Source organism: Lipotes vexillifer, unplaced genomic scaffold, assembly GCF_000442215.2.
Source record: "Lipotes vexillifer unplaced genomic scaffold, Lipotes_vexillifer_v1.1 scaffold408, whole genome shotgun sequence".
In the NCBI taxonomy this organism is placed as follows: Eukaryota; Metazoa; Chordata; class Mammalia; order Artiodactyla; family Lipotidae; genus Lipotes; species Lipotes vexillifer.
The window spans coordinates 1,994,874-2,015,479 of NW_006787469.1; the positions used below are offsets into that span (position 1 = coordinate 1,994,874).

The 20,606-nt window shown below is 48.3% G+C and overlaps 1 protein-coding gene across 1 annotated transcript; it reads left to right on the forward strand.

Annotated features, from left to right (window-relative positions):
- Positions 1 to 9,005: 9,005 nt before the first annotated feature.
- Positions 9,006 to 11,101, forward strand: RHOV (ras homolog family member V). Its single transcript, XM_007460164.1, has 3 exons — positions 9,006 to 9,287; positions 9,481 to 9,539; positions 9,737 to 11,101. The coding sequence occupies exons 1-3, from the start codon at positions 9,080 to 9,082 to the stop codon at positions 10,178 to 10,180; spliced, it is 711 nt and encodes a 236-aa protein (XP_007460226.1). The 5' UTR covers positions 9,006 to 9,079; the 3' UTR covers positions 10,181 to 11,101.
- The last annotated feature ends 9,505 nt before the right edge of the window (positions 11,102 to 20,606 follow it).

Sequence of the window (20,606 nt, forward strand, 5' to 3'; positions counted from 1 at the left end):
GCAGGTACACACCGATGTGGCCACACCAGTTGTTAAAATATCCACTTCCAGGACTTCCCTGGTGGTCCAGTGGTTAAGAATCTGCCTTCCAATGCAGGAGGCGCAGGTTCGATCCCTGGTCGGGGAACGAAGATCCCACATGCATGTCGCAGCTAAGTTCACATGCTCTAGAGCCCATGTGCCACAACGATGTGGCCAAAAAAAAAATCCACTTCCCTGAGTGTGCCCCTCCCCACCACTCTTCTCCAGGAGCCAGCCACTAAAGGGTTAATATCAAGCACACTAAAGATCTTCTAAAAAGCTGCTCCAGCACAAGGACTAGCATCTCTCTGCAGCCATACCAGTTGTTAAACAATGTAAATATCATCCCTGATTAAAACTATGTAAAATGCGAATTTATATAAGCAATGCCAAGAAGAGAATTTGGATGTGATTATTAATTGAATGCTTGTTTATTGGGTCCTCTTTTTGTAAAGTTGCTATTGTTCATAATGATCATCCTCATCATCAAAGGAAAACACACACTCTAGCGTTAACCCCAGGGAGCTGAGTGGACCTCGGTGGTCTCAGGCCCCAACTTCTATTCAAGAGGAGGCTTTGGGCCAGTGGAGCCAGTCTTCGAGGAGAAGTAACTGAGGATTTGGCTGAACCCAGGGCTTGGCCATTTGGACAAGTGCTTGTGACATCAGGGAAGGTGGGGCTGCCTGCTTGTCAGTCTCTTTATCATTTGGCAAATCATGCCTCACCATTCATTTATCCATTCCACAAAGAGTTAATAAGCTCCTCCTAAGTGGGATGCCACTGGACTGGGGCAGTAAGAGCCAGAATTTGTATGAGACCCTCCCTGTTCCCAGCTGCTTGAAGTATATGATATGCACACAGGAAACACATAACGTTCTCAAAGTGAGAGAAACAGACAATGAGTTTAGAGAAGGGAGGTTAATGTAGGGTAGAGTGAGGTGGCGAAAGAGATGAGGCCTGTTTTGTTCACGTGCACTCAGCACTTTCCACAGTGCCTACCCCACAGTGGGTTCGAAAAGAACCTCATGGAATGAAGGAATGAATGAGAACAAACTATTCATAATTCTGCCATTCAGAGGTAGTCATTGACATGTTGGTGCATTTCTTCTTTTTTTCTAAATATACGACAAATATATTTTTTAATTTCAGTAACTTTGTAAAATTTATTTTTTGCTCTGTTGTGTCATTGCTGTGCGTGGGCTTTCTCTATTTGCAGTGAGCAGGGACTACTCTTCGTTGCGGTGCACGGGCTTCCCATTGCGGTGGCTTCTCTTGTTACGGAGCGTGGGCTCTAGGTGCATGGGCTTCAGTAGTTGTGGCTCATGGGCTCTAGAGCGCAGGCTCAGTAGTTGTGACACATGGGCTTAGTTGCTCCGCGGCATGTGGAATCTTCCCGGACCAGGGATTGAACCTGTGTCCCCTGCATTGGCAGGTGGATTCTTAACCACTGCGCCACCAGGAAAGCCCAGTAACTTTTTTTGGTGTAAAATAACATGTTCATTGTAGAAAAAGGAGAGAAAATGATGATAAAGCAACATAATATTAATTGCTAACATGTGTTTAGTGTTCATTATATATCAGGCTTCCCACCCAATGGCAATGACTCTCCACACTTTGGTCTATGTCCTTCATATAGGACTCTCTTTTATTCTAACTGTACACTTTTAAAAAAGAATACCTGGGCTCAAACTGTTTATATAATTCTGTATCATTTAACTTTTTTTTTTTTTTTGCGGTACAGGGCCTCTCCCGTTGCGAAGCACAGGCTCCAGACGCACAGGCTCAGCGGCCATAGCTCACGGGCCTAGCCGCTCCGCGGCATGTGGGATCCTCCTGGACCGGGTCACGAACCCATGTCCCCTGCATCGGCAGGCGGACTCTCAACCACTGCGCCACCAGGGAAGCCCTAACATTATTTTTAACATTTTCCTACATCATTGGAAGTTCTCTTAAGGATTATTTCAGTGGCTATTTATCCCATCCTGGGGGTGTACTGTAATTAGAGGCTGTGGGATGCCAGCAGGGACTTGTACAGGCTATCCAATGGCAAACAGGGATTCACTATAAGTTTTTTAGTGGGAGGTTGACAGAATAAACTTGTCTTAGGAAGATTGAGCGCACTAGAAATAAGCAAAACAAAGCCAGGGAGGCAGGCAGGAGGTGATTCTTTGGGCAAGGGATGCTAAAAGGAAGAGGGGCGTCAAGTACTTCACGAAAAGGACTGAGGGCAGAGGAGGATGGAGAGGAGGGAGTCCAAGTGCATTGGGAGGTTTGGAGACTATTCGGCTCCAACTCCTTCCAATTCATTAGCTTGAGAGAATTGTGCTACGTGGTCAGAAATAAGGAAGTTAGAAGGGGAACTCTGTTAATGAAAGGAGAGGGGAGTTCTTTTACATGAACGTTTTTAGCTGGCAACTCCTGAAGGCAGTTAAAAAAAAGAAAAGAAGGGCTTCCCTGGTGGCGCAGTGGTTGAGAGTCCATCTGCTGATGCAAGGGACACGGGTTCGTGCTCCGGTCCGGGAGGATCCCACGTGCCACGGGGCAGCTGGGCCCGCGCGTCCGGAGCCTGTGCTCCGCAACGGGAGAGGCCACAGCAGTGAGAGGCCCGCGTACTGAAAACAAAAAAACAAAAAAAAAGGAAAGAAAAAGAAAAAAATACTGGCCAGGGCTTGAGTGCAAAGTCTGGGTAGGAAAGAGTAGTCTGAGGCGGGCAGTAGCAGTTGGGATCAGGTAGATGGAGACGGGGTGGAAAGACAGGGAGAAGCAAAGGCTAAGTAAGGCTGGATGCAGGGGAGTGGGCAGGGCAGAGCCGAAGCCCCAGAGGCAGCCTGATCCTAGAGACAGGTGGCATGGAGGGGCTGGAGGGCTGACTAGCAAGATCCTGTTCCCCTGGCACCAGGAGGCTGACTCAGCCCAGGCCGCTGACTTTGCCGCCAACTCTCTCCCAGGACACAAGTACACCGAGTAGAGAAAAACCCAATTAATTAACTGGAAAGCCTGGTGAGTGTGCAGTCTGATTATTGTATTATCATCAGTATGTTGGTAAATAAGTAGTGTTCTTCCCAGGTTTATTGAAGTATGGTGGACAAATAAATTAAGTGTTAGATATAAAATTCTTTTTCTTTCATCCTCTTTTTATTTCAAAGCTTTCTGACCTGCCCATTGAGTCTCTGGGCTCCGAGTAGCAAGCCTGATTCGGAGGCTTTGGAGTGGAGTATGCAGAAAAAATAGAAAAAGAGTACATGAGGTGCATTTCACTCACAAAGAGCCTGTGCATTGAACTTTTTGAGTAAACTCTTTCTTTTCTGTTAATCCCTTTTTCAGCAATAGGAAAATCACGGTGGGTGGGGTACGGGTAGATTTCTTTTGGTTTATTCTTACTGAGTTGAGGTTTTGCTGTAGGTATTCCAATGTATGCAGTAATTTTAAATAAGATATGTGCTTAACAGAAATGCCTAAGAATTTGACCATACCTGAGTGTGAACCTGTGGATTGCTGGTTCTGGGAATGTCTGCCACTTACTAGCTTCTTTGATCTTGAGGCTAGTCCCCTAACTTCTCTGGGCCCCTGTATACTCCCCCCAACACCCCTCACACACCCCAGCAATTGCACTTGGGCAAACTAAAGCACCTTTACAAGTCTAAAGCTCCATACACCTTGTGTTGGACACTTTGGAAACAAAATGTTACGACTGCCATGATTCAATGTCAGGGCCACGTTTTAGTTTTGTTTTTGTTTTGTTTTGTTTTCCCGCTAATCAAAACTATTTTATTAATCTTACACTCTCCCTAAGCTAGCTAATTTTTTTTAACTTAGGGCTTAGGTTTTTGGGGGTTTTTTGATACAGTTGACATACAATATTACATCAGTTTCAGATGTACTACATAGTGATTTGACATGTGCATATGTTATGAAATTACCATAAGTCTAGTAACCATCTGTTGCCACACAGTTATTCCAATATTATTGACCATATTCCTTAGGCTGTATATTACATCCTCATGGCTTATTTATTTTATAACTGGAGGTTTGTACCTCTTACTCCCCTCAGTATTTCACTCCCTGCCACCCTCCTCCCTTCTGGCATCCACCTGTTTGTTCTCTGTAATTATGACTCTCTTTTTATTTTTTTGTTGTTATTTTTAAAAATATTTATTTATGTATTTATTTATTTGGCTGCACTGGGTCTTAGCTGCGGCATGTGGGATCTAGTTCACTGACCAGGGATTGAACCCGGGCCCCCTGCATTGGGAGTCTTAGCCAGTGGACTACCAGGGAAGTCCCTATTTCGTTTTGTTTTGTTTTTTAGATTCTACATATAAGTGAGGTCATACGGCATTTGTCCTTCTCTGTCTGACTTATTTCACTTAGCATAATACCCTGTAGATCCATCCATGTTGTGACAAATGGCAAGGTTTCATTTTTTTATGGCTGAGTAATATTCCTTTGTACATATATACCATATCTTTATCCATTCATCTATCATGGACACTTAGGTGGTTTACATATCTTGGCTACTGTAAATAATGCTGCAGTGAACATTGGAGTGCATATATCTTTTCAAATTATTGTTTTTGTTTTCTTCAGGTAAATACCCAGAAGTGAAATTGTTGGATCATATGGTAGTTCTATTTTTAATTTTGGGGGGAACCTCCATACTGTTTTCCATAGTGGCTGCATCAATTTACAATCCAACTGATAATTCACAAGTGTTCCCTTTTCTCCACATTCTCACCAACATTTGTTATTTGTTGTCCTTTTGATGATAGCCATTCTGACAATTGTGCCTTTAATTTGTATCTCCCTTATGATGAGTGATGTTGAGCATCTTTTCTTGTGCCTGTTGGCCGTCCATGTGTCTTCTTCAGAAAAATGTCTATTCAGGTCCTCTGCCCATTTTTTAATCGGGTTGTTTTGTTTTGGTTTTTTTCTTCGTTGAATTGTATGAGTTCTTTGTATATTTTGGATATTAACCCCTTATCAAATATATTGTTTGCAAATATCTTCTCCCATTTAGGCTGTCTTTGTTTTGTTGATAGTTTCTTTTGATGTGCAAAAGCTTTTTAGTTCGATGTAGTCCCATTTGTTTATTTTTGCTTTTGTTTCCCTTTCCAGGAGACAGATCCAAAAAAATATTACTAAGACCTATGTCAAAGAGCATACTGCCCATGTTTTCTTCTAGGAGTTTTATGGTTTTAGGTCTTATATTTAAGTCTTAATCCATTGTGAGTTTATTTTGTATATGGTGTGAGAAAGTAGTCCAGTTTGATTCTTTTGCATGTAGCTGTCCAGTGTTCCCAGCAGCATTTTTGAAAAGCTTGTCTTTTCCCCATTGTATATTCTTGCCTCTGTTGTTGTAGATTGATTGTATTAGCAAGGGTTTATTTCTGGGCTCTATATACTCTTCCATTGATCTATGTGTCTGTTTTTGTTCCAGTACCATACTTTGCTTTATTGGTTTTTTTTTTTTTAATTTTTAAAATTTATTCATCAATTATTTTTGGCTGTGTTGGGTCTTTGTTGCTGCGTGCGGGCTTTCTCTAGTTGTGGCTAGTGGGGCTACTCTTTGTTGCGGTGCGCATGCTTCTTATTGCAGTGGCTTCTCTTGTTGCGGACCACAGACTCCAGGCACGCGCACAAGGGCTCAGTAGTTGTGGCTCACAGGCTCCAGAGCGCAGGCTCAGTAGTTGTGATGCACAGGCTTAGTTGCTCTACAGCATGTGGGATCTTCCTGGACCAGGGCTCGAACCCATGTCTCCTGCATTGGCAGGTGGATTCTTAACCACTGCACCACCAGGGGAGCTCAGTTTTTTTGTTTTTTAATACACTTTATTTTGGAACAATTTAGATTTACAGAAAAATTGAGAAGATAGCACAGGGTTTCCCTGTATCTCACACCCAGGTTCCCCCATTATAAATATCTTACATTGTATGGTATACATTTGTTACAATTAATGAACCAGCATTGGTATATTATTATTAACTAAAGTTCATATTTTATTCAGAATTCCTTGGTTTTTACCTCATGTCCTCTTTTTCTTCCAGGATCCCACCCAGGATACCACATTACATTTAATTGTCATGTCTCCTTAGGCTCCTCTTGGCTGTGGCAGTTTTTCAGACTTTCCTTGTTTTTGATGATCTTGACAGTTTTGAGGAGTACTGGGCCAGCATTTTGTAGAATGTCTCTCAGTTGGAACTTTTCCGATGTTTTTCTCATGATTAGGCTGGAGTTCTTCAGAGATAAAATGTCACTCTCATCACATCACATCAAGGGTACATACTATCAACTTGACTTATCAATGTTGATCTTAATCTTGATCACCTGCTTGAGGGAGCATTGTCAGGATTCTCCACTGTAAAGTTATTTTTTTCCCCACCCTTTTCAGACTATCCTCTTTGCAAGGAAATCACTATGCACAGCCCACAAGAGTGCTGGTTTACACCCCTCCTTGAGGGTGGAGTATCTACATACATTATTTGGAATTCTTCACAGGAGATTTGGCTATTATCCCTCATTTATTTATATATTCAATCATTTATATCAGAATAGACTAGCAGCTATTTATTTTATACTTTGGGTTATAATCCAATACTGGTTTATTTTGTCGGTCCAATTGTCCCAGATTTGGCCTTTGGAAGCTCTTTCAGTTGGCCCCTGTGTCCTCTAACTTATCTCCACCTTCCTGTTGTTTTGTTTGTTTGTTTAGCACTTCCTTACTTTCTGTGCTACAAAATGTTCCAGGCTCATCTTGTATATTTCCTACCCCAATCCTAAAATCAATCATTTCTCCAAGGAGAAAGTCAAGGCGTTTTAGTCTTAGCAAATGTGTATCTGACTGGAAGTTGGGACAATCTGTCAGGTGGATGGGAATAAGACTCAAGCCACCCTCGGGAGGGGACTCTCCCAGCAGCAGCAGCCAGAATTACAAGCCCTTAGCTGAGAAATAGATGACTCACCAGCTCCCCAGGTTGTCTCCTCCCTCCCCCTCTTGCTGACAAGACTGTCCCTAAACCAGCTCTGACAGAAGGACCTAGGTTCGAAAGTGTCCCCACCCAAGGGGCCAGTGAAGAATGGCCTGTTGCAGGCCAAGTTAGGGCTTTAACCATAGCCAGCTGATACCTCCCCCCATTTGTGTATTTGTGTATTATTTATACCCCTTCTACCTGCAGAAAGAATTAAACAGGATTACCCTCAAATTTCAGCTACAATAAAACTATTAAAGCTTGGGTAAAAGGACAAGAGTGCTGTGAAGAACATTTGTGTGTGTGTGTGTGTGTGTGTGTGTGTTGTGTTGGGTGTGTATGTGTGTGTGTTAATTTTGTCCCAGACACCTGGGCTGAGGCAACTTCCCCAGGTTCCCTGAATAACAGATTGCTAGCACCAGAAGGACTTTAAGAAATAAATATGCTTCACCTGGCATTTTATAGCTGAGATGGAGCAAGTGATTTCTCAGGAATCACACAGCTAATGAGCTGAAGAAGTAGGAATACTGGGACACGTCTCTTGATGTCTAGGTCTTTTCATATCCCCATTCTTGCCTCCCTTTCCAGGAGAGCAAAAAGAACAGCTTTGAGACCTCCTGGGTGATACAATGGCAAGACAACACTTTGAGGCTTCTTTCACTTGCTAGATGAATAAACTTATGTGGATCTGTCTGAGAAGTCATTGGGGGCTATAGTTAGGGGTTATTAGCATCCCCAGACACTCGGACATAGGGAATGTAGGATGTAGACATTGGGATGCAGAAGTGGATACTGGGGTTCCTACCATTTCCCCACAGTCAAGCTTTAAATGGTTAAATCAGCAATGTTCTAGTTGTCCTCAACTTTTGACCAACAGTGGGGGAAAAAAAGAAAAATAAATAAAAACCAGGGGACCTGAGACTTTTTTCAAGAGATTTAGAGATTTTGACTTAGGGATTTTTATACTACCAACTGTTTAAGAAATTGGATTATCTCTTTTCTTTAATATTCACTGCCCTATCTGCCTCCCAACACTCTCCCTTCAACAACTCATGTATGAAGTGTTTTCAGTGATCTTTGTGTAGGCTGAGATCTTTGTACAGGCTTGGAATTCAGAGAAAGGATTCTGGGCCTGGTGTCACTTGGTGTGGCTGCAATAAAGAGATGAAATTAGCATCAGGCTATTTTTCACTTGCTCTCTTGGTGACCTTCTTAGGGCTACCTGGGATATCATGTCTCTGTCTGTAAACTCCTTCTAAGGCAAGGACAGTGGGTGGCCCAGAACAGCATCAGCAAATAGGTAATTATTATGTGCTTTAGATGATGATGATGATGAAGCTAATATTAGGAACTTTGGGGATTTAGAAAATATTCAATTGGAGGACTGTCCTTGAAGATCCTCCCCAGCTAGCTTCTCCAGCACCCTGAGTTCCTTTAGAGGAGCAGAGTGAAGGTGTTTAAAGCCTGCCTTCAGGCTGAGTCTAGAGGAAGCTCTTCGGTGGAAGGGGGTCGTTACATTCCTGCCTGCTGAGTTCACGCCTGTGTTTATCTTCGGCCTCTTCATGATCTCTGTATTTAAAAAAAATAATTCGTTAATTAATACAATTATTATCCAGACTTTTTTATACTCTTACAAACATATGTCTAGTTTTTTGTTTTAATTTGAACAAAGGTTTAATTTGAACATGCTGCATTATGTGTTTGCAATTTGCTTCTTCCTCCTAACAATAAATCCTGGATATCTTTCTCTGCCAAGATACTAGATCTGCCTCATTTGGGCGAGTCTTTGTCCTCGCACCTGTGTGATTCTCCGAGCGTCAGTTTTCGGCCTGCCTCTCTTTCTCGGGGTGTGAGAGATTGCCTGACCTCTTGCGGTGCGCTGCAGAGGGAAGTCCTAGAGGAGGCCTGGAGGGTGGGCGGGGCCCGAGGCCGAAAGGGATATGCAGATGAGGTAGGCGGGGCCCCCACTTATACCCGCGAGTAGCTGCTGGCGGTTGAGCCGGGTCTCGGCAGATTCAGTCAGAGGCGGTCTACGGACCCTGCTTCACCGAGCACAGCGGAGCCTGGTCCCCGGCTGTCCCGGGAGCGGGCCATGCCCCCGCGGGAGCTAAGCGAGGCCGAGTCGTCCCCGCTCCGGGCCCCGACCCCTCCGTCCCGGCGGGGCAGCGCGTCCCCAGAGCTGGGCATCAAGTGCGTGCTGGTGGGCGACGGCGCAGTGGGCAAGAGCAGCCTCATCGTCAGCTACACCTGCAATGGGTACCCCGCGCGCTACCGGCCCACAGCGCTGGACACCTTCTCCGGTAATTTCAACGGCCCCGGCGGCCGCGTGGCCGGGGGTGGGGTTGTGCACCCGGGTCTGGGGCTGGCGCTGAGGCGCGAGTGCACTGAAACCGCCCGGGAGGCTGACGGGAGCAGGCCCCGAGGTGGCGCTGGTGAGGCCTGGTGGGATCCTGGACGCTGTAACTCAGACTTTCCCCTGCCCCTCCTCTGCAGTGCAAGTCCTGGTTGACGGAGCCCCGGTGCGCATTGAGCTCTGGGACACAGCGGGACAGGTGAGAGGAGTCGGGAGCGGCCTCTGCTGGTCTGGGTGAGGTGGGCTGGAGGCTGGGAGGACCCCAGATCCATCAGGAATGGAGAAGGCCTTGGGCCCTTAGTTACGAGTCTCAGTCTCCAACCTCAGGTGACAAGCGGATTCCCGCGTCCAGGGGCAGGGAATAAGCCTACTAATGGCCTGGCCTTTCCATCCCAGGAAGACTTTGATTGCCTTCGCTCCCTCTGCTACCCGGATACGGATGTCTTCCTGGTCTGCTTCAGCGTGGTGCAGCCCAGCTCCTTCCAAAACATCACAGAGAAATGGCTGCCAGAGATCCGCACTCACAACCCCCAGGCGCCCGTGCTGCTGGTGGGCACGCAGGCCGACCTGAGGGACGATGTCAATGTACTGATTCAGCTGGACCAGGGAGGCCGGAAGGGCCCTGTGCCTCAACCCCAGGCTCAGGGTCTGGCTGAGAAGATCCGGGCCTGCTGCTACCTGGAGTGCTCTGCCTTGACGCAGAAGAACTTGAAGGAGGTGTTTGACTTGGCCATTCTCAGTGCCATTGAGCACAAAGCCCGGCTGGAGAAGAAACTGAACGCCAAAGGTGTGCGCACCCTCTCCCGCTGCCGCTGGAAGAAGTTCTTCTGCTTTGTTTGAAGAGCTGTGGCAGCAAAATGATCAGTAGGCCAATGGCCACAGACCTCTAGAACCTGGGGCACTGGGCCTTTGAGGTACCTGCTGGCAGGGCCAGGTCACCCCCATGGGACTCAGTTCCCATCTGAACACTGTGGCAACACAGCCTCCAACTGCCCACTCTTATGTGCCAGGGTGAGCCTAGGGCCTGGAGGAGGGAAGGCTCTGACTTGGATTTCTGTGGATTTCTCTGACTTGGATTTCTCAAGTACAGAAAAATCCCAGTACTTTGATTTTCATGGGATGATCCTAACAGTGTCAACTCCCTCCAAGTAGTTTGGGATCCAATACCCAGTTTCTTCTCATGGGCCCTCAGGTCAATCTGGCTGAATTAGGACCACTCCTGGTGGTCCCCACCCTCTCCTTGGCACAGGGGTGAGGAAGAGCCTGGGGAACAGCTGGGCATCTTGGAGGGCTGGAAGGCGTCCGGCCCTGAATTGGAGAGAAGTTTAGGATGGATTGGGTAAGACGGAGGTCAGTGAGAGATTGAGAGGGGTCCGAAAGTAAAGGCTTGGAGCCTTGGGACTGGAGGCAGGCTGGGGAGGAGGAGGCAGACGAGAGGGCTAGGCTTGGAAGGAGGAAGAGAAAGAAGGAGAGCAGAGAAGTGGGGCAGCTGAGGAGCAAGGCTGCCACCTGGGCTGCCCTCAACCCCTAAGGCCAGGGAGGGTAGGGCTGGTCCCTGGGAAGTGCTGGGTTTCAGTGCTCCCTAGGCACTGCCCAAACTGGCTAGGCTGGGAGCAGGGCAGGAAGTGAGAGACAAGGCCCAGCAAGAGGAGGGGGAGGAGCTGCAAATTGGAGCCTGAAGGAAGAAGGGGCTTTCTCCAAGGTCACATCCTAGAAGATAAGGCAGTGCAGAGTCTGCAAATAAAGCCTTAAGTTTCTGAAGCTGCTGTCTCTGTGTCATTTCCTGCAGGAGTCAGCACACTGGTCCCTCAAGGCCCAACAGTTTGGATGGAGGCAGGTTGAGTACCAAAGGAATGAGGCTAGATCGAAAGGTGCGGGCTGGACTAGATGGGACAGTGTGATGGGAACTGGACTGGGGGTGGCAGGTTGGGGGCTCCCCCCTTGGGGCTTAGCTGGTTCCCAGGAAAGCTAGCGTGGGAAGCAGCCTGGAAATGGGTTTCCCCAGGTGTCAGCGCCAGAGCTGCTTTCCCATGACCTCACCAGGCGGGTGGTGCCCCTCCCCTCTCCCCCTCCCTTCTAGAGCACAGTGCTCAGCGCTGGGCTCTGGGGCAATCCTGAGCCTTCTAACCTTCCTGCTCTGATCCTTCCAACAGTCCGCAGGGCCCAGGGTCTCAGGTTGGAGTGGCCCTCTGGTTCAGACTCTGAGCATGAAGGGACCCTCATATACAGCTTAAACCACAACCACTGGCCAAACTTCTTGGACTTGAGTTGGTTGGACCCAGTCTTCAGCCTTAGCACTCAAAGTCCACATAAGGACCCAGTGAAGGTCAGGATGCCAGTTGTCAACAACTTAAATAGAAGTTTGGTCCCAGAAATCCTTTGAGAGTGAGCATTCATTGATTGAGGACTTGGAGAGGAGCAGGGATCCAGAGAACATTCCCTGGAATTGGAGCTGGTGGGAACTTTAATGGGCACATTTGTTGGGGGCGGGGGGCACAACTTTATTTTACCCATAAGGAAAGAGAGGCTCTGAGAAAAATGGTAATATCGCAAGTGAGCTATTATTACTAAGTGGCTACAGGAGCACTTTGCAAACTCCAGAGTAGGTACATGGGTAAGTGTTATTCGTGTGGAGAGGTATTTCCTGGGACACCTGGAACACCTGCTAGGCAACTAATGGGCCAGGTGAGCACTCTGTCCCTGCGCAGCTCCCTCTGCAGGAAGTTGTGTATGTGAGAAAGAGCACATGGCTGAGGGACAGAAATCCTAGCCAAGTGAAACCTCAGATAATCCCCAAGTTTAGTTTTAGCCAAGACTGTCCAAATTCTGTCCCACCTGGGCCCACCCACCAGAACTCCAGCCACCTGTCTCCTTTTGTCCCCTTGCCCCCTCAGGTGGAGGTGCTGAGCTGCACCATTGCAGCCAGGTCTTGATGGGGATCTCACACCCCTGCTCCGTGGCCTGCCGTTACCTCAACCCAGCCTGACACACTCCCTTCCTGGTTCAAGTTCAGGCTCTAGCATCAACCATGACCTTAGGCAATTTTTTTTTCTTCTCTGTGCCTCAGTTTCCTCATTTGCAAAATGAAACACTCAAGACTCTGGATTAGAGGTTTTCAGACTGCTCCCAGGGGACTTAGAGGTGCCATGGGTCAGGGGAGGAAGCCTCATTAGGTGATCTTTGGGCCGCCCCACCTCCAACTACTTCCCTAATTCTCTAATGGTACCAGCACATCCATGTCACTATGTCTCCTCTCCTGCTGGGTCACTGAGCCTTAGCAGCCTCGCTCCTACATCTCTGCCACTGCCGCTTCCCACTCCAGTCCCCCTAGCGCTGCTTCCTTATCCTCTGGCACCTCCCTGACTCAAGACTGTTACTACCTCTCATTGCCTGCAGTGAACTCCCAACTTCTCATTTAAGCGCTCAGGACCTCAAATCTGACACCAACCCGGACAAGGCCAGTTTGTCCCAGTGTTCCCCACTCCCTGATCCCCAATAAATTTTTACTTCTGACTCCAAGTCTTTGCTTTTGCCAAATCCTCTAGAAAGTGCCCCCACCTCCCCCCACCCCCGCAATCCCCCAGATGCCCTGTTTCTCCTTTAACCATCTTCCAAACAATACTCCCCTTCTCCAGGACCTGTATTACTGTCCGCACTGCTCTTTTGGCACATTGAAGGGACACCGAATTTGGTCACTTGCTCAGGCTACATCTCTCCAGCTAAACAGACAGAGAAAAAGTCCTACTCATGCCCATGTGCTCCCACAGGGTCTTGAGCTCAGGCAATGTTTGCTGCTGGCCATTAAGTGCCTAAGATAAAAAAGCCAAGCAGTGTGCCCTGTAGGGGACCCTGAGGATAAAGTTCTTCTCCAGTTTTGTGTCACTTAGGCCTGAAGACAGCCCTAAAGAGCAATGGCTTGCTGGAAAGGCCCTCTGAGGCACGGGGGCCCAAGCCCGTGCAGAGCAAAAGGGATTTACCTCTGGCTCCAAAACCATTGTCTCATTCCGCTGTTTCTCTCTATAATGCGGCCTCTCTCTACTTTTCTGGGACTGTTTTTACCTCTTTATCTCTTTCATTTGCCTCTTTTCCCCTGCTTTCTCTGCTCTTGAATCTAAATTTAAAGGAACATTGATTATATTAAATGGACAAAAGTGTATGTTTCTTACATATTCAGTCTTACATTAGTGCTTATTAATGTAAATTATTTTTAATATCTCTGTAACCAACTCTTAGCTGATTTTTTAAAATGTCTATTTTCTTTTTCCATAATAAATGCTTATAGAAAAACTGGAAAATCTGAAGAACTAGAAGATTGAAAATGTACTAATAGTCTTTTTTTTAAATTTTATTTACTTATTTTTGGCTGCATTGGGTCTTCGTTGCTGCACGCGGGCACAAGCTACTCTTCGTTGCAGTGCGTGGGCTTCTCATTGCGGTGGCTTCTTTTGTTGCAGAGCACGGGCTCTAGAGCGCAGGCTCAGTAGTTGTGGTGCACAGGCTTAGTTGCTCCTCAGCATGTGGGATCTTCCTGGACCAGGGCTTGAACCTGTGTCCACTGCATTGGTAGGCGGATTCTTAACCACTGCGCCACCAGAGAAGGCCAGTAATAATATTTTGATGTACTTCCTTTCAGTCTTTTCTTCTACGCATATTTTTGAAATATTTCTTGTGATTATGCTGTATATACAATTTTGTATTTAGGTTTTTTTTTTTTTAATTTTAACCGTTTTTTCATGTCGTTATTAACTCTGACCAGAATCTGTAACCATATATGTATGTTTGTTTACTATTTCACCCTGACCATAATTTCTTCAACTAGATCCCCATTGGGGGCATTTAGGTTGTTTTCCTTTAAATAGTTTTTTTCTTTTATAAATGAGACTATATCCACAGTTGATTATTTTTTCCACCATGAGTTGGTGACCATCTACAAAAAAAAATGTCCTTCATCTTTGGCCTGGAGACAGGGCCCCCATATATATAATCCCAAGTGGCACTTATGATGGAACTTGAGTTTCTGTGTCTGTGTGACTCGTGGGGGGCTCTTTCTGTTGGTGCATGACTAGCAGATTGTGGGTGTTCAATAAATACTAACTGATGACAAGGTGTGTATATATGACATATTGGTGTTCATGTACATTCCTCTGTGTCCCTGTTTTTGCTCTTGTGTCCCTGTTTTTGCTCTTGTGTCCCTGTTTTTGCTCTTGTGTATTTCAAGTGGGTATTACCTTTGTGCAAACCTCTGAATCATTCCATGTCTGTGTATCCATGTCTGTAAATGTGGGTGTCTAGGTGAGATGTGTATAGCTCTGAACGTGTATGTCTGTGTAGCCACACAATGTCTGCCCTTAGGAGTGTGTATTATACACAACTCTGTGTGTGTGTCTGGGTGTGTGAGTTGGTCTCTGTGCCTGTAGGTGCACATCTAGGTTGGACCTCATTTCTTGGGGGCTGTATGTCTATGTGTCTGTGTGTGCCCAGGTTCAGTTCTGTGTGGGTCTGTGTGAGGGGTCTCTCTCCACGTGCATCTTCTGGGCATGCGTGCTAGGCTGGTGTGTAAGTGTGTGCACAGCTGAGGGAGCTGGGCCTGGCTTGCTTCCCCCCTGGGAGCAGAGTGGTGCCCAGGGCAGAGGTGACACACCCTCTGAGCTCCTCATTTTCCTGGGAACCAGCCTGGGAGAGTGAGTGAGACCGAGAGCAGTCTGCATCAGGAGCACCGGCCCCTTTTGCAACCAGCCCAGGCCCCAGGCGGGAACCAGGCTCTCACAGGTCAGACCTGCCCACTGTGCCTGGCTGCCAGGAAACCCAGCTCCCAGCAGGGCTGCACTGTCAGAGCCCTCCTTGGGCCTGGGCCAAATCCTCCGGTGAGTGGAACTCAGCCAGCAGAGGAACCACATTAGTCATGCTATGGCAACAGTAGGGAGTGACTTCCCAGGCCTGGGCAGTGCTGGCTGTCCCAGGAAACCACTGCTTTCTGTCCCTGTACGTGGCAATGCTTAGGCAGCCTGGTCTCCTCCATTATCGCCTTCCATTCTTACAACTGAACTTCATGATGGGCCAGACGGCTCTTATTAACTCCAATTTTCAGATGAGGAGACTGAAGCACAGAGCCACACGACCAAGGTGAAGCAGATGGGGCTTGCACCTGGGTCCTGACCCTGGGTCCAGGCTTCTTTCTGGTGTGTCACCTGGGGGGTTCTGCCCCCTAGAAATGGGCCTCTCAGAGGGCAGGGCTGGGAGGCATAGTTTAGGGGACAGATTAGGTTTTCCTAGGCTCGGGAGCAGGGCAGAGGGAGACAGGGCTGGAAGTGGGATGTGACGAGAGATGTTAGCATTGAACCAGGCCTGCCCTCCTAGTGGAATGTTCCCAAGGCTTCCTCCACTGAACAGATTTGTTCCCTAATTGGGATGATAATGGAATTCATTGTCAGACTCAGGATAGTTTTGAGATTGTATGCAAACTCTATTAATAACCTGGGTTTATGGTCACCCTACACATAACCCCTCTGGAAGGCAGAGCCAGTCACTGGCCTCCTTGACTCGCCAGCTCTGTGGCTTCCTTGACCCCTGCCTGCACCAATCTGCTTCTGTCCCCAGGTGTCCAGATGACTCCCTGGCCCCTTGGCAGTGAGGGGCAGCAGGGGAGCTTTGGGCACTGTGCTGCATAGGGATTCCCTGGGACCCCTTGAATCTGGCAGAAAAGCAAGTAGCCTGACCCAAGATTAGTTTCCCCCTCAGATCTGTATTCTCTGTGACCATGTTCCACTGCCTCTGCCCATCTTCCATTCCCCACCCCCAGGACCCCGCACCAGTTGGGGAGCGAGCAGAGCCTGTCCTCAGAGGTCTCCCTCCTGGGATGGCGAGATCTCTCTGGTGAGACAGGGGACCCTCGATTCCTGAGGCTGTGTGCATTTTTCTCCCTATGGCACCATTCCACCCCTGCCCAACAGGCCGTGTGCTCTGCTGACCACCCCACCTCCCATGGGTTCTCCTTCTTTGAAAAATTATTTATTTATTTGTTTGGCTGCCCCGGGTCTTAGTTGCAGCACATGGGATCTTTGTTGCCACATGCAGGATCTTTTAGCTGCGGCACACAGGGTCTTAGTTTTGGCATGCGGGATCTAGTCCTCTGACCAAGGATGGGACCCAGGCCCCCTGCATTGGGAGCACGGAGTCTTAACCACTGGACCATGCCTCCCACAGGTTCTCCTATTTCAGTCCTATCCCTGAGTCTCAGGGCGACTTTGGGCAAATTACTGCCTTCTTCCTTGTCTGAGTTTCTCCCGGTTCTGAAGTGGGGTTAGTACTCTCTGCCCCTCCCTGGCTCCCAGGGGGCCTGCAGGGATAAGCAAGATAATAGTGGGGAACTGATTTGGAGGAAATGATCAAGAGCAAGCGAGAGGTATCAGCGCTGACCTGTGTTTACCTGGGTGTGGACCTCGGGATCCCAGCCTCCTGAGGTTTGGGAACAGCCCTGACAGCTTCTTGGCCTGGCTCCTGGCTCCTTTGTCCCACTTCCAGAGAAAGGGCAGAAACTGAACCCAAGAGTCTGGTTGTCTGGAGAAGATGAGACGTCAGAGCAAAAAGTTTGGGGCTCAGGCCTCCCAATCCACTCTGTCCCCAACCACTGGCTATGTGACTGTGGGCAAGTCACTGCCCCGCTCTGGGCCTCAACGCTTGGCTCTGACAGCCTCCCCCAGCTGTGCATTCAGGGGGTCCTAGAGCCTGTAACCTGTAACCATAGTTTTGGGATAGAAAGGATCTCGCCATCTAGTCGAAGTCCTTTGCTTTTCATAGACCACTATGGGGTTTCTGGGGGCCACAGACTAACCCTGGTTAACCTGAGGTCATAAACTGGTTGCAAAGAGGATCAAGCAAGAGAGGGTATGTGGGTCAGAGAAAATCCACTGGGAAGACAACCCCAAGTGAGCTGGTGGGGCAGCAATGTACTCCTTTGTATTCCATCGGTGTTCCATTGTCACTGTACCTTCAGCCTCTCCCTCCAGGCCTGAAATGCAGCACGGGCCTCTCCTTACCCACAGCTCTCCTTCCCTTCCCCCCTTCTACAACAGTCTCCAACCTGACTCTGCCCCCTGCCCCACTAGGTTCCCACCTGGCTCCTCAACCATTCATGATGGTCAGCTGGCTCCTCATTCCCAGCATCCTCCTTTCCTGACCCTGGCAGGCTTTGAAACCCCTCGCCTTTGAGCCTTTCTCTTCCTGAGTCTCCCGCCGCCCCTCCGACTAATCCTCCTCTGCTTCCTCTTCCTCCAAGAAGAGCCTCTGTCCTCACTTTCTGCTCTCCTCTGTGGGTCCACTCTCTCCCTCTTCCAGTAATCTCCCCACTCCTCCGTTTCACCCTCACGTGGCTCGTTCCCTCCACCAGGCCCACATTCCCACCTCCAGAGTGTTGGGGGCCTCACCAGGATGCACCCACAGCTGGGACACAGAGCTAAGTGTGTGGCCCAAAGACTACAAGACGTGTGTTTTTGCCCTGTTCCTAGCCCTATTTTGTGTTCCTTCTTTTTTTTTAAAAATCGTGGTCCTACTTTATACTCAGGTTATCTCATAGTTTATAGATGCTTTTAAACTGCCTTTAAAAGTTAGGCAGTAAGGCTAGGCAAAAGCAAACAAAAACTAAGTAACCCGCAATAAAATCAATAAAACTAGCCTCCATCTGGTACCTGATAATCCCTCACCTTCTGCCTGGTTCTCCTGAAGCTACCCCTCTCCCCTCAGCCCTGTTTCTATTGGTGGCACTGCCAGGCTTCCAGGACAGAAAACCTGAAGGCCCCACTGACTCAGCTTCTCCCTCTGCATGAGCCAGTCAGTCACCAGGTCTCAGAGCTTCTCCCTTCCCCACAGCTTAGGATGCTATCTCTCCTTTTCCAGCTCCATGGTCTCTGTCCCACCTGGGAGCCTCCTCATCTGATGATCTGTTTCTTTCTGAAATAGATCTCAATACCTCTTCAAAAACACCTTTTCATATTACAAAAGCAATAAATATTTATTGTAGAAAATTTTTTAAATGCAGGTCAACAAAAAGAAGACAGTAAAAACCACCTGTAATTTTTTTTTTTTTTTTTTAAGGTACGCGGGACTCTCACTGTTGTGGCCTCTCCCGTTGCGGAGCACAGCCTCCGGACACGCAGGCTCAGCGGCCATGGCTCACGGGCCCAGCCGCTCCGCGGCATGTGGGATCTTCCCGGACCGGGGCACGAACCCGCGTCCCCTTCATGGGCAGGCGGACTCTCAACCACTTGCGCCGCCACCAGAGCCCAACCACCTGTAATTTTATCAACGACAAGAGAATACTGTGGACATTTGGGTAAATATCTTTTTCCAGTTTTGTGTAAAAAAAGTGGTTGTTTTTTAGCCTGACAGGGGGCTTCTCAATTTCCTTCCCAGTCTATTTTCTTGTTCTTCTTGGTTCTGGGCTCAGCTGATGGAACCCCAGGAACTACTGCAGGTGGGGAAGGAGAGCCTGCGGGGGAGTCTGGGCCACTCCCAGGGCTGAAGCAGGCTTCCGGGTTTGGGGTTTCTAGGTGATGCCATTGACCACAACCCTTGGAGTCGGGTGTGGGGGGAGCTGAGCAGTGCCTTCCCAGGCTTCAGGCTTCCCGGTGGCGGGGAAGGAAGCGGTCTTGTGCGATAGGGCAAACCACTCCTCATTCAGGGCTTTTTGTTTAAGTGGGCAGGGGTGGGTTTGGGAGAAACAACCCAGTTTTTGTCCGTGTTTATTTGAACTGTTGGGACCAATAGGTTTTTAATAAAACTGCCTGGAGGGCCCAGGCAAGCACCTAACCTTGGGAGTGGCGGGGTGGATGGGGAGGGTTAGAGCCTGAGGCGCTCAAGAGGACCTAAGACCTAAATTGCTGCAGGAATGTGGGCCTCCATTGCCAGTCTCCCAAATTTTCACAAGAAGCTAGAGATATGGGATTTAAAAAAAAATAAACTTTCCTGACTCTTTAACTGTTAATAACTAATTAAAGAAATTAAACTACTCTTTGGGTCACAGCCCAACTGGCTGCCAGCATGCAACCTTGCCAACTAGCCTTTACTGCACATCTACTGTGTACTTCACACAGGTTACTCTCTCTGATTTACTTGGTGTGGCTTCCTCTTCCTTCCCCTCTCCCTGTGTTGTGACCTCTAGTGATATGGCCTGTTTACCTCTATACTCCTTAAAGCCGAGTTTGGATTACCCCTTCCTCTGTCCCTCTGTTCAAATCCCCAAGTGCCCACCAATGTGACCTCTACCCACCAGCCTCCCAACTTTTCCTCTTAAGGCCTGAGACAAACTGAGCAGCTTGCTGGACCCCAGTCAAAACAAAACCCATGATCTCCCCTGCCCAGCTTTTGCTCACTATGATTTTGCTATGCCTGGAACACCCACACCCACCTGCTCATCTCATTTTATACCTCCTTCATGAAGCCGTTTCTCAACCTCTTTCTTAATCTCCATGGCTTGATCAGCCTGTTTTATTCAACAGCCATTTGTGGGATACCTTGTATGCACAAGCAGATCCTAGCACAGTTGATACTGAGATAAATAAGACCCAGTCCCCATCCCTGCCCCCGAGGAGCCTTGCCCCTATGAGGGTAGACTTATGCTAACATGGGTCATATGTATGCAGCAGAGCTGTGAGAGAATGGAGAGGGCAGCTGTGAAACAGCGAAGGCTTCTTGAGCTGGATCACGAGGTAAGTAGGAGCTTTCCGGGGGTAAAGAGGCATTTGAGGTGGAGGCAACTGCCTGTGCAAAGAAAGGAGGCATGACAGTTCTATTTATTTAGGTTGTGCCGGGTCTTTTTTTTTTTTTTAATATTTATTTATTTGGCTGCATCGGGTCTTAGTTTCAGCACACTGGGTCTTCGTTGCCGCGCGTGGGCTTCTCTCTAGTTGCGGTGCGCAGGCTCTAGAGCACTCAGGCTCAGTAGTTGCAGCACGTGGGCTCTGGAGTTGTGGCGTGCGAGGCTCTCTAGTTGTGACATGGGGGCTCCAGAGCATGCGGGCTCAGTAGTGTGGCGCGCAGGCTCTCTAGGTGTGGCATGCGGGCTCTAGAGCATGCAGGATTAGTTGCCCCACGCATGTGGGATTTATTTCCCCGACCAGGGATCGAACCCGGGCCCCCTGCATTGGCAGCGTGGAGTCTCACCCACTGGACCACCAGGGAAGTCCTGGGAGGCATCAAAGTTCTGAGAAAGGGAGTCATTTGGCTGGGGATGGAGCAGAGAACAGCTGGGGACATCTCAGTAGTTTGGGGA

Coding starts and splice junctions, on each gene's coding strand:
- RHOV (XM_007460164.1), top strand. CDS start 9,080: ATGCCCCCGCGGGAGCTAAGCGAGGCCGAGTCGTCCCCGCTCCGGGCC. Junction 9,288..9,480: donor AGCGCTGGACACCTTCTCCG/GTAATTTCAACG, acceptor CCTCCTCTGCAG/TGCAAGTCCTGGTTGACGGA. Junction 9,540..9,736: donor TCTGGGACACAGCGGGACAG/GTGAGAGGAGTC, acceptor TTTCCATCCCAG/GAAGACTTTGATTGCCTTCG.